This window comes from Artemia franciscana, chromosome 9, assembly GCF_032884065.1.
Source record: "Artemia franciscana chromosome 9, ASM3288406v1, whole genome shotgun sequence".
NCBI lineage: Eukaryota > Metazoa > Arthropoda > Branchiopoda > Anostraca > Artemiidae > Artemia > Artemia franciscana.
Window position 1 is genome coordinate 43,012,590 of NC_088871.1, and position 14,465 is coordinate 43,027,054.

Below are 14,465 nucleotides of genomic sequence, written 5' to 3' on the forward strand. Positions count from 1 at the left end.
AAATAAACAGTACCCAATAAAAGGAATGGATATACGATTTCCCAGTCTGGGAAAATACTTCTAAACTCCTAATTCCATTCATTCACTAATTGTAAGACTTGGAAGATTTTGCCTATATTGTTGAAAAAAAAAAAACGGATTTGAGCCTGTATTCGAATTTTTGTTAAAATTTAGGCTTTCTCCCCATAAAATTTTTAAAGTCCCACAAATAGAAAGGAGTAACTGTAGGAGCCACTTTCATAGCCAAATTTATACTCTAAATCTGAATTTACAACTTTCATTTTATCTTGAAGAACCACTTTGTAATTAAGTAAAAAGTACCCTCTTCTACACTTTTGCCCTGATATCAGAAACAATAATTTGACTATATATTCACAGTGGCTATTTCCTTTGTGGTCGCATTTCCATTTGACCACTACGACTTCCATTCGGTCCCGTCCATTCTGTTGTTGGCGCAGTGCCTAAAAAAAAAAGTTTTGTATACTCAGCTTTATTCGGTATATGTCTCGAAATAAAATCGTCGTTAGTCTCTAATTGCCTAAAACATTGTAAATATTTTGTTTCAATTTTACAAAAAAGACTGCTCCATTTTTTCTGACATGTGTATAATAGCTCAAGAAAATTATCATTTTATTTAAGGCCGTATCCAGGGGATGGTGAGAGATTACCGTCTTTGACCCTTCCTTCCTAAATTTTTGTTCGACTCGTAAAAATGTAACAGAAATGCACGCAAACAAATTTAAATGATTTTAAAGCCTTTCCCTAAATATTACCACCCCACGAAAAATTAACCACGCCCCCCCAAACCAAAACCCTGGATACGCCCTCGATCTTCTCAGTATACCAGACAAAATTTCCTCTTTAGGCATTGCAAGTACTTTTGCTATTCTAAGTATTTTATGAAGTGAAGGATAAAATGATATGGATAATTCAATTTTGAAACCGACCTTGTGGTGACCTTCAGAGTTAATTAGCCACAAACTCTCCAAAAGAAAGAAAAACAAGAAACTAAAAAAAAAGTAGGAAGAACAATGTTTCCAAAAACTCGTCAAAAAAGGAATGAACAGGAAAATAACTAAAGAGTATAAAGAAAATACTGCTGCACATAGACTTAAAACGACTGCAAAGAAGATGAAGAGACACGGTGCCAAAAATACAATAGGCGGTATAATAGGACTATAATCAAGGTCATATGCAGGAGGAAGGGGGTAGAGGGTGTGATGCCTCTCTCAAAAAATATTTGTCCGACTCGTAAAAATGTAACGAAAACGAATATAAACAAATTTTTGATGCGTTTTTTTAGTTTTTTTTTACCCCCCTCCCCTAAAAAAATCCTGGATACGGCTCTGACTATAATTACCCTTTCTTATCAAAACAGCCTCTGTTCTGCACACCAACTCAGTTCTATTGTGCAACCAATGAAAATTGTTTCAAAAACACAAAGATGCTCCTATTCAAAAATTTCAGGTAAAATTAGCCTTGCACTTAAATTGAAATCAATTTTAATAAATTGAGTATATTATTGATTTTTCAAATTATACTGGGTAACACTAACCTGTTGCAGGTGCTAGTCATTTTATTTCGCGTTAAATCTATGATAATACGACAAAGCTTTCTATATTATTAGGCAAACCAATTTTGTTGAAAATAAATACCTCTTTTTTTATTTCCACTGTAATTCCAACTTGACTAATACTCATACTAGATCAAAATTACTTCTTTCATTTAAGGTGATACGATATTCTTAAAAATAATTTTCCAAGCTTTAGCGTCGCTAAGACAAAGGGCCCACTAGCTAATTCTTCCACGGGATTACCCATCCTTGAGAGCCGTCGAGAATTTGTGGTCTGACTGTGAAGTGACGGAAAAGACAATGAAATTTTACGTCCCTTTTCTCGGCGAACTTGTCAATCAAGCTTGTGACACCACAATGAACTCCCAGAGTGGCTAAATTACTCAAATGATAATTCCTTTAAGATGTTTTTTATTGTTTCCTACGCAAATAAGCTAGAACATTCTTAAGGACTGCTCTTTCCTGAACTTGAAAACAAAATTCTGCTCTATTCAGTAGAAAAAATAGAATTACACTTTCCAATGATGTAATGTTCATTAAAACTGAAAATCTCTATCTCCAGCACGCAACAGGAGAAGTTAAATGGTTTTTCTAAGATTTACGGGAGAGTAGATCTGCAAAGCTATGGCAAGACCGCCCAATAAATTCTAAATAGGTTGGTAATACAAACTGAAAAAGTGTAAAACAGACGAGATGCAGTGATCCTTTAAGGTATCGAATCACCATAACAGCATCATGAATAGACTCCAAAATCATTTAAAATTAGACAGACTTAGTTTAAACTTAAAAATGTTCGTTCTATAATTTTAAGATTGAAAAGACCATGAAATTTTACGTCCCATATGTCTGCAAGGTTTTAAATCAAAGATAATAAAGATAAATAAAATTTTAAATTAAACTCCCGAAGCTGCCAAAATTGCTCAAATAATATTTCTTTTAAGCGAATGCTTAGTATTTTTCTAGTAGGCATGCTAGAACATTTTTAGGGACTGCCCTTTTCTAAACTTTCGAAAAATAAATTTTGTTCCACTTAACATTAAATCAAAAACACAAAATTCACACTTTCTGCCGATTAAGTTTCATTAAAACTGAACATCTCTATCTCCCGCGTGAGACTAGAGAAGTTGATTTTTTTTTTCTTTTAGATTTCTGGGAAAGTAGGTGTTCATTTTTAGTTTTAAATCCTTTATTCGGATTTCATATTTACGTTCTACAGGTTATGAAAAAAACTGCCTAATAAATTCTAAACAGGTTGGTAATACAAACTGAAAAAGTGTAAAATAGACGAGTTGGGGTGATCTTTTAAGGTGTCGAATTACCATAACAGCATCATGAATAGACTCCAAGAACATTTAAAATTAGACCGACTTGGTTTAAACTTAAAAATGTTCTTTCTATATTTTTTAAATTGAAAAAACAATGAAATTTTACCTCCCATATGTCTGCAAGGTTTTAAATCAAAGATAGTTAAAGAGAACTTCCAAAGCTGCCAAAATTGCTCAAACAATATTTTTTTTTTTAAGCGTATGCTTAGTATTTTTCTAGTAAGCATGCTAGAACATTTTTAGGGACTGCCCTTTCCTAAGATTTAAACAAACAAATTTTGCTCCTCTTGCCAATAAATCGAAAACACGAAATTCACGATATCTAACGATGCAAGTTTCATTAAAACTGAACATATCTATCTCCCACACAAAATGGGAGAAGTTGATTATTTTTTTTTTAGATTTCTGGGAAAGTAGGTGTTCGCTTTTAGTTTTCAATCCTTTATTCGGATTTCATATTTACGGTCTAAAAGTCATGGCAAAACCGCCCAATCAATTCTAAATAGTCTGGTCACACAAACTGAAAAGTTTATCTGCAAGCCTTCATTGCCTTCAGAACAGACTGACCTCTAAGATTACATATTCAAAAAGATAAAAACTAAAAATGAGGATGAATGCCAAAAGAATAATTTTTAATTTTAACATTTTCTTTTGGTTAAAAAATAAAATAGATTGTAATTTTTACTAAGTCCACTTCAGAAAATCATCATCCAGTCGATTAAAATTATAATCTGAAACGATTTTTTTTTATCATCTTCTATTTATCTTCTATTTTTTTTACAGACATGATCAAATTGGCATCTACTAATACTACTAATAACAACTCACCACAGCACCAAGCCCACCCTGAGGCCAACACAGCTACGTAGGCTCCTCCTCCATCCCAATATATTCAAGTCTCCCTCTTCACACCCTCCCAGGAGTTTCCCATATCCTTAAAATCTTTCTTTATGATATCCTCTCACCCCAGACGACAACGACTTGCATTCTGTTTAGCCCTAAAAGGTTGGCCGAAAAGGACAATCTTCAACAATCTGTCAACAGTCTACTGTTTGAAGTACGGTCAGTCAGCCGGGTACCCAGAACAATCCATAAGCAATTTCTCTGGAAAACATCTGGCAAATCTTCATCCGCTTTTCGGACCGCCCATGCTTCAGAGCCATATTTGGCCACTGTCATGACTTTAGCTTCTAATTTTCTAATCTAGGTTTGCACACTAATCTTCCTATTCTTCAGAACTTTTTATAACTGTGAAAAAAAACATGCTGAGCCTTGGCTACTCTATTTTTAATATCTTCACTGATCCCATCATCTTTACTAATAATACTACCAAGGGAGGTAAAGCTGCCCACCTGATCAATCTTTTCGTTACCCAACGTCACCTTTTCATCTTCACTTATTCCTAGCCTTAGTGACTTAGTCTTCTTAACATTAATTTTCGAACCTATTCTAGCACCCAGAACTCGCAAAACCTCTAAAAATCATTCATTTTGCCAACACGTTCATCTAGAATGCTTAAATCATCAGTATAATCTAAGTCCAGGAGAGATTTTTCTACCCATTTCATTCCGTGGTCTCCCATTGCCTTTCCTGTCCTCATTAAAACAAAGTCCATCAAAATGATACATATAAAGGGAAATAGGACACAACTCTGCTTAACTCCTGATATAATACAACACCAGATGCTAACCTTATTTCCTACCTTAACCGCAGCATCGTTATTCTCTTACATAGAGCACTAATCACTTTTAATATATTTTTCTGGTATACCATAAAATGATAAGACCTTTGCTAAAGCTCTTCTATCGATAGAATTAAACACTTGATCATAATCTACTATACTGAGGACCAAAGGTGTTTGACAAATTTGGCACTTCTCAATTATTAACCTTAGAGTGAAAATTTGGTCGGCACATTTTCTACCTTTTCTAAAACTGCACCGTTCTTCTCTTAAAAACTTTGTCTACAGCATCTCTCAGTATAAAAAATATCATATTACTAAGTAATTTGCAACCTACAGAGACCAGATTGATGTCTCGATAATTACCACACTCACTCTTATCATCTTTCTTATACAATGGTTTAATTAAGGTTTTCCTACAATCTTTAGATACTTCATCTTATTCAAAAATCATAGTCATAATCTTCAGTACATTAGTTCTAACCTAAGAACCACCATATTTGAGAAACTCATTTACCACACTATCAGCACCTGGAGCCTTAATGTTTTTTAATCCTTTTAGTACTGTCGCTAATTCTTCCTCATAAAACAGATCTTCCTTCACATCCAAGGATATCACAAACTTTTTCATTTCCCTCTATATCTTCTCCTGCAATTCTATCTAGGTTTAGCACATTCTCAAAATGTTCTGCCCATCTCTTTTTGACACTTCCTCTTCAGACTCAGGTGGGGGAAGGGACAGAATCTATCATCCCCTATAAAACCACTAACCTTGGCTAGGTTAGCCTTGGCTGTTAGGTGACTGTAAACTTCAAGCATTGCGCATTAATCCAGATTTAGGGGAACGGTGTTATTTTTACTAGGCTAACATAGGAACAAAGGGGTGTGTGGCTTTTAGATTGTTCCCATACGATTGGGTATCTAATTCCTAGAGTCTCGTGGTTTTAGTTTTGGCGTCTGAATGGTAAGAAAAACAGATGAAGACAACGTCTTACCCTTTGGTCTGTTATAATGCCCTCTTCCTTCACCATAGCCGTGAGGTGGCCCGTTTGGAGGTGGTCTACCAGGTGGACCATATGGGGGTGGAGCTCTTCCTTGCAAACCTCCGCCTTCCCGACGAGGTCGCTAAACAAAAAAAGATACAGATATTAAACCTCTCTGAAATTTTGGTTTTCTAGTTGACAAGACTATTTAATAGAGAAGTATGACTTAGGAATATTTCCAGACGAAAAAATATACATAAACAGCTGCACCACCATACACAGCTAAATCAAACTCGTGATTTCGTAAACAATTATTTCTATACTTACAACGATGTTTCGCAAATAAAAGCTTCGAAGCTTCTAAAAATACGCTGACAAGGAAAAGTCTTTGCAGAAAAGGCTAGAGCGGTTTTAATGTTGTTAGAGAATTATCGGTTTCCCCTTCACCGTAAGTACTTTTTCTTTTACCAATCACTGGAAGATAGATCCTCCTTGTGCAGCCCAAATTGGTGTCATGGTGGGCCTTTGACTAGTTCACCTGACGAGGACTATGAGGGGTTGCACTCTTCGGGAAAACTATAACTGAGTTAACATATACAGTATGAAACTAGATTTTTTTACAAGAGAATTCATCCGTTTTTTGTGTGTTTCGTTGGGCTCTTTAACCACCATTCGCTGTTTTATTTTATTAAAGGTTGCCTCATCATCGTAGAATTGTATTTTCCCGCAACACTACATAATTTGTCAGAGGCAATAGGTGTAAGAATTGGTTGGCAGGACTTCCGACTCCTGTTGATAGGAGGGCTGAAAATCACATAGTGACTTAGGTGGGTTCAGGCTTCCAAAAAGCCTCCACTTAATTGGAAATCCCAGGACACTTCCAGTCAAATCAAGACACTATTCGATCTAATGCTAGCTGAATCACCTTATGTATACCTGAGAAGGAACTATTGGCTCCTGGTCTGCACTGAAGGAACCATCTATCAAAAATTTCGTGGCAACGAACTGTAAGTAAGGAGCGACACGGCTCAGTAGTAACCGTAACTCTTAAAAAAATAAGGGTTTCAACGACAATAGATACATCGAAAGAATCGAATTTTTATGCCGATTCGAAATAAAATTTTTTTTATTAAGTTACAAGACTGAGAAAATTTGCCCAATTTTTGATAAGAAAAAGGAGAATACCCCCAGAACGTCAACTGATTTTAATGAAAATCCTAACATCAGATTCAGAATATCAGAGAACCTATTGTTGATGTTTCATGCTCCAATATACAAAAATGCGGAATTTTGCATTTTTGGCCAGAAGAAAGATCACGGATGGGTGTTTTTTTTTTTTTTTTTTTTTTCTAAGGGGAGACCGTATCGAACCATCGATCCTAAAAGATCGGGAGAGTCATTTGATCAGAAATCTAAGTTTTGATAGCCTTTTTAAGTAAGCAAAGAGATTGGAGGGCAGCTAGTCCCCTCCGGCACCCCCTTTCTAACAAAGCCATCTGATCAAAATTTTGAGATATCCATTTTGTTAAGCACTGTTGAAAGATCCAAAAACTATGCCATTGGGGATAATATGACAACCCACGGGCCCTGGAGAAAGGGCTGTAAGTAACGAAATTTATCCATTTTTAACGTAGGCTATGGTGTTTGTTATTAGGAAGAACACAGACATCATTTTTTTAGGAGGAGCGGGATTTCAGCTTGGGGAAGTTTACTATGATGTAAAATTTCCGTGTGGAGTGAAGTTTCAGGGGTTGAGCTTTCCAGAGGGAAATTTTACACTGGGGGATTTACCGGAATTCTTAATTTGTTAATTCTTAATTTGTGAATTCTTAATGTGTCGGAATTTTCTTAATTTGTCTTCCCGACTAGGATTGTCTGGAAGGTTTTCCAGAGGGGGGGGGGGATTTTCAACGGGAGAAATCCTACATGGCAGAATTTTCCGCGGGAGGAGGTTTCCACTGAGGGTGGGAGATTACCAGGAAAAATTGTACACAGAGGGGGATATCCAACATGATTTGAAAAAGAATCAGAAATTAAAGTCTTTTTCAAATGAAAGTAGCTGCCTGAAATTTTCCTGGGGGATTTTCAGCGAGGATAGAATTGTCCGGGGGATATTTTACACGGGAGAAGTTTTACTCAGAGGAATCTTCTGTGGGGGGAGGATATTTTTCATGGATGGAAGCTGGATATATCGGCATTATGTGAGAAAGATCAGAAACTAAATAAAAACAAATAAATCTTTTCAACTGAAAGTGAGTAGCAACATTGAAACTTAACTCGAATAGAAATTATCCCGTATATGAGAGGGTTTGCCCCCTCCTCATTACCTCACTCTTTACGCTAAAGTTTGAATTTTTGTCCAGATTGTGTAAGAACGACTCCTGAAACACAAGGGTCGTTTAATTAGACAACGAAGCTTTTTTAAAGTTTAAAGTTACTTGTGTGATATACCCCCTACCGCTCAAGTTGTTCATGTATTGACGCACTGTAAACCGGTTTCTGTCGCCAGTTTCTTTCAACTTGGCGTGAGAAAAGACAAAGAGAAGTGATAGAATAAATGGGAAATAAATAATTTGGGTTATATAATTTTTAAGATTGTAACATAGAATTTTACGACGTTGAAACACGGTTACCGTATTTATCATTTGACAGATGATTTTAAAAACTTTGAATGAAAATTTGTCTCTATAAAAAACTCACCTCTCCTCAAAGAAAGTAAACATAAAACTTCTTTTTGGCGGGGAGCGGGAGGGGAAAAGAGTGACAAAGATGAGAGAGAGAGAGAGAGAGAGAGAGAGAGAGAGAGAGAGAGAGAGAGAGAGAGAGAGAGAGAGAGAGAGAGAGAGAGAGAGAGAGAGAGAGAGAGAGAGAGAGAGAGAGAGAGAGAGAGACGGGGAGGGGAAAAGAGTGACACAGATGGAGCTCTACGGTTTAAAAAAAGGCAGGCACCATGAGAGAAAAAAGAATCAAAGGAGAAATTAATGACATGGAGATATCGTAATGAAAAAAAAAGAAAAGAAAAAAGAAAAGTAAATGGACGATTGGGTACAAAATAAAGTTTAGATGGGCATTGGAATAATTCTTATTTCACTATTAGGGAAATAATTATCAAAACTTAAAGGCGATCTAAACCTTATCCTCCTCTCTAGAACTGAATGTAAAAAAAAAAGAGAAGCAATTTTCTTCTTAATTTGCCATAACAGTGTCATCGTAAAATAAAAGAGAAAAAAGTGATAGATTTAAATGATAGTTTAAATAAATAAAAAACTTATCAAAATCATATACAACCCTGACTTCGTGATAACACTCTCCCAAGGAGCAGGAAAAAAAATCTGCAAATAAACGTAAATAGTAAAAATGAATATAAACTATTAGAAAATGAAAATATAAAAATAACTTCATTTATAAACAAATAGATGGTCAGCAGCATAAGACTAAATATCCCAGGACAAACAATATACTTCTACTACTGTTACTGCTAACAATAATTGTGTTTGAGAAGATGAAATATAATGATTGGGAAATAATTCAACATGCTTGGGACTTGGGAACAATTAAACCCCCTTGTATTTCAGATGCCATACCCAATCAAAAATGCAACAAAGATTATGAAACTTTGATGAAACTCTAATGCAGGTGGCCATTTTATACATAGATCTCTTTCCCCAATATAAAAAAATAAGCCTTATTTTCCTTATATTTTCCAAATGGTTTGCCTATATTTCTATGCCTTTTATTAAATTTATGCCCCTCCTGGGGTGTTGGATATCTCTGAAGTAAATCCAGAGTAGGTGCCTGCATAATAGCCTTAGCTAGCACAATGTTGATTTTTGTGATGGATTTTCCGCGAGAATGGTATCTTAGGCTTATACAGGACCTCAATTTTTCCTCATTCCCTCGTAGGAGCTGCAGCTCATGTAAAAAAAAAAAAAAAATTGAAAAATACATATACCTTTCTCCTTAATGTGCTATAAGGGTGCCGTAAAGTATCAGTGAGTCTTAGTGCAGGAGCTCTTTTCGGGTTAGATGAAGGCGTGTGAACAGCACAACACTGAACAAATATGCCCATGACTACAACGAATGCAATACCCATGAGTAGCACAGCCCACCAGTACTCCTAGAAGAAAGAGTAAAAAGAAGAAACATCAATGGGACAAGACCTGTTTTAATCCCAACGCTCATACAAAGTGTATGATTCGTAATTTAGTCACAAACATATTTATTCAATATAAAAGTAATAGGATTAACGACAATTCTTGACTAATAAGGTCCCTGCGTCGACTCTGCAATGTATTGCTACAGTACAGGTTCGATCTCGGGGTAAGTAAGTAAGTATGACGGCACAAGATCCTCAAGGTAAGCACACCCTTCTTGCTCACCTTCCCCAGATTTTCCCAGGTACCCATTAAGAGTTGGGTGGGCTCTGGACGAGCTTACAACCCCCGTTCCAAATCAAATTACTGGCTATGACAGGGTTAGAACCCATGTCCCCTGGACAAAAAATCCTCAAATCAGCGCGCCAGCCACTTAGCCAGGACGGCTGATCTCTGGGTCCTATATTGCCAAGTTATGGTCAAACCGTCTGCGCCACTACAAGACCATATCTAGTCCTTAGTCTTCCAATTTTAAGGAATCTTTTTTATCTTAGGATTAGGAATCTTAGAGTTTCTTTTTTAAGTTGCAGCAATAATCGGCTTCTTCCAGAAGAGCAACAGCTTTTCTGTCACTTAATAAAAATTATGTAAATCGGCTAATTAATTCACCGTCTAGTGTACATCTCCGAGTGCCACTTGAACATTAATCGTAGCACACTTCAACCAAGCTAGGCGAGTGCCACTCGATATACACGCTTCTTGAGCGCGGGGAGAACCCGTTTTGATTAAAGCAGTGTTTTCCAAATTTATTATCTTTGTGTAAATCGTGAAACTTTATTACCTTTTCGTAAGCCCTGTCATTTGCAAACAAGCCATTTCTAAAGAGTCTGAAAAGCATCTCATCCTCTCTTCAACTTCAGAGTATCAACTTATCTTACCTTGCTTACGGTGACAACGTCTTTCTTCACAGCAGAGCGAAAGCAGACTTACAAGATAACCTGAACCAACTGCAAAAGGATTTTTGGTCTATCGGCCTTTTAACAAACATGGATAAGTTCTAGTTTCCAACATTCAACGCGATAAAGTGACAGCGTTACCCTTAGAAGTCATGCAATTCCTACAGTATTAGACTTTAAATACATAGGCATATTGATTATCGCTCAATGTGCCAAACTCATGCTATTTATCTCGCTGGTCCGTCCAGTCTACATACCGACAGCGACACCGATAAAATCAAGAAATACTCTCTTACATACAAAAAGTCTCCATTGTTTATTCCTAAGCTGCACCGAAATTCCCGTCTCGAAAAGTTTGGGATTACGAATCCAGTTAAGCAGTGGTCGAAAATTCATGATAAGTATTGATACCTGTGACACCAAACAGACGACATTTTTCTGCAATAATAAGTGTTTATTTTTCTTGCTGCGCTTAGTTTCTTTTTTATTTTATTTTTTCTCGTTCCACTGTAATCTTTTGTAGAGTTGGATAAATATATCATTATTATTGTTTCCTAGACTGTCTTGAGAAATACTCTTATTTTGATGAAAGGCAGTGGCAAAATTTCGAAGAATGGGTCAGAAGTCAAAGCCGGCAGAAAAGCACGTAAGCAGGAGGAAAACTATGAAATCAGCATCTTTCTCAAGTCTAATAATTTTTGTAATTTGCCCCATATTTTAAAAAAAGAAAAAAGTTAGATTAGAAAAATACAACGTTGGACTTTACAGTCTTTACTACTGGTGGTACTGATCTCTGTTTCATGGCAGGAAGTGCAATGGAAGGTTGGGATCAGCCACCCTGTGCTTTCAAACACCCTTCCTTGTTCACCTTTTTCCCAGATATCTCCAGGTGCCCATTAGAGCTGGGTCGACTCTGGATGAGCTTACAGAGTCAAGTCACTGACCCCAGTTCCAAACAAAATAACCATCGATAGCAGTATTCGAAACCTTGTCCTCTTGGACAAAGGATTTCAAGTCTAGCTGTTTTAACCACTTACCTAGTTTCACCTTTCCCTACAAGTTTCACCTTTTGCAAAAATATAATCAACCTTTATTTTAAAACAGGATATAACCATCGCCTCATCTTAAATAAAGTCAATTACATGCTACAAATAAGAGGTTGAAGCATAAACGAGAGGCTTATTATTAGGTCAGAAATTATTGTATCGGGTGAATGAAACATAGGGGAAATGATTCTCGACCTTAACTGAGGCACAGGAAGGTTTTTCCACAGCCCATCATCTCTCCCCTGCCCTCCTTGATACTGACTTTTCATGCAGTTGCAGAATGTTTGTCTTAAGAGGAAATTTTCCAGACTCAATCAAAACCACGAATCCACAAAGGGATTGTCAAAGTTTTACGTCTAGTCCTTCTGATTTCTTAAGCTCGAAGATTCTAAGAAAATTAGACAATCCTAATTATGAAAAAAAGATGCAACCTTGGCTCAGAATCCAGCTCTAAACCTGTGAGGTATTTTGCCAAGGCTGACAGTTTAAGAGATGCAGCCAACTCTAACCTGAAACTTATATTTCTTTTCCCTTTCTTTCTTTCATATTTCAGAAAGGTAATAAACCTATCTTCAAGACACCTTTCCAAGCCTTAAAATCAGGCTTGAGGACCATTCCTGAAATATTATTGAGCCACTCACAACAGCTTGCTATGTTAGTAAAAAGTTCATCTTCTCTACTTTACCAAGTCGGACTTATCTTTTCTGCAAACTTAAAAAGCTTAGTTTATTAGCTTATCGGAATCCAAAATCACATTGAGGTAGCTGAATGGGCAACCACGCATTACCAACGATGAATGACTTTCTATCGACAACTGAACTGGCATTTGGCATTTGGGTATTTGACATTTGGCACCTGGCACTGGCATTTGGGTATCGACAACTGAACTGGCATTTGGATTTGTTGCTCATTAACTTTTGCTTAGCAGACGAAAATGATACAAAAATCAAAGAATATAAGATGATTAATTATTAGTAGGGCTCTAACAGGGGGAAATAACCGAAATGTGCGTGACCTTTAACATTTGGACAAAATACTACTTGAAAAGTTTGAACCAAATTTGAAAAAAAGCCCATGTTTTGATTACAGAGCATCAGGGACGAGAGAAAGAGACAAACCAACAAAAAATATTCAAGGATTTCAGCTAGATCTATTTAAGTGGCACGATATTCAGAGCTTTGATTATTTTTTCAAGAGCGGTGGCACTAGATGCGATTTCATATTTGATAAATAGATTTTGTTATAGTTTTCCACTTACGTGTAAAATTGTCTATACATTTAGCTTTAATATACAGAGCCATGTGATCAGAATAATTTAAGAGCCATCAAATTTACGCATAAAAGAGTCCTTTCTTTTCCACATGGGTATGTAGCTAAATATGCTCTTTTTATGACTGTATTTTAAGCAATAAACTGGGGTTGAAAAACTTACCGTTACCCACTGAGCTATAGTCATAAGCGTTTCTCGGTTGAAGAGAAGATTTTTCAATCTGGCCAAAGGTCCCTCAGCATCCACAGCTCTACATTTTAGGAAAACATCACAGTAGCCCTAAAAAATGAATTATAATTATTCAGATGATATCAGCAGCAAATCCCCCATCCTCTGGAATGAGAGCAGTTTTCATTAACATTTACGTAAATCTGTGTAAAAAACAGCCTCATCAAATCTCTAGGTAGTGACACTCTGAAATTAAATATATTCCAGTTCAGCATTACATGTAGATTAAAACCTATTGGCCTTGTTTTTTCATTAGGCCTGTTGCCTTGCAGATCCACATAATCGTGACTGTAATGAATTGATATGGATTACAACATGTTTCTTGTGCTTGCCCGACGAAGCAGGCTGATTAAAGGCGTAAAAGCCTTTGCGGCAGCTAAGATTATTCCTAAATATTTTGTAGGAAAAAGAAAACTCATCATCACCAATCTGACACCATCTGTTTATCTTTCTGCCACTCCTGTCTTGCTTCAGTGAACCAGCTGAGCTACAAAATTTGAAGCTCCCAAGTGCCTTTCCTAAATGCACTTGGGAGACTTGAAAGACAAGTAGGTTGAAACCCAGCAGGAAAAACATTTAGATTTTTACCATCTGAACATTTCATTCATGGTACTCTTCTCAATCATCCCCCAATTAGTTATGAACCTAATCTCAGAGAAAGAATATATAATTTGTACCTTTGGAATATAAGTCAATTCAAACAAATTCATACTGGTATGGTTCATTTTATGAAGCTACAGGAAATTATCTATCCTTAAACTTTACCACAATATGACCAATCCATCCCACCCAGCCTATAGGTCAATGTTCTTCTTTATATTTGAACAGTACTACACCCATCTATCCCACCCACAATATAGGCTTATTTTGTGCCGTAATAAGCTTTCTATGTTTACATAAGTTAACGGACACTTTGGGCAGAGACAAAGCTCCCACTGCTTTGTTACTTCTTTCTGAACTTCGACGGCGTAATCAAGAGAAAAATACAGCCGAATTTGTGGAGGAGCTATATTGAGGGTCTTTCAAATACATCATCCTTCAGTTTCCAAATATACCATGCTCCCAAATAGAGACTTAAGGGACTTTTAGCGGAGTTAAGGGACTTTCTAGATAAAAAGGGACTTGGAAGGGACTTCAGCCAAAAAAGGGACTTCAGCGACTTTTAGGGACTAATTCCAAGCCCTGCATATAAAACGCAACTACAGGATGTGTCTCACATTAAAATACATGTCAAAACATTTTTTATGCATGACAATAATCTAAAAACATTTAAATACGGGATATACAAGTGTGCCGGTATTTTATCATT

General features: G+C 36.4%; 1 protein-coding gene across 1 annotated transcript in view; it reads right to left on the reverse strand.

Moving 5' to 3' along the window:
* Positions 1 to 125: 125 nt before the first annotated feature.
* LOC136031446 (disintegrin and metalloproteinase domain-containing protein 10-like) overlaps positions 126 to 14,465 on the reverse strand; it is an 85,418-nt gene continuing 71,078 nt past the window's right edge. Inside the window, exons 12-15 of the mRNA XM_065711041.1 lie at positions 13,091 to 13,207; positions 9,515 to 9,679; positions 5,575 to 5,704; positions 126 to 461 (exon numbers count right to left, since the gene is read on the reverse strand). Coding sequence (XP_065567113.1) covers positions 382 to 461; positions 5,575 to 5,704; positions 9,515 to 9,679; positions 13,091 to 13,207 — 492 coding nt within the window. The 3' untranslated portion in view covers positions 126 to 381. The remainder of the gene's footprint in view (positions 462 to 5,574; positions 5,705 to 9,514; positions 9,680 to 13,090; positions 13,208 to 14,465) is intronic.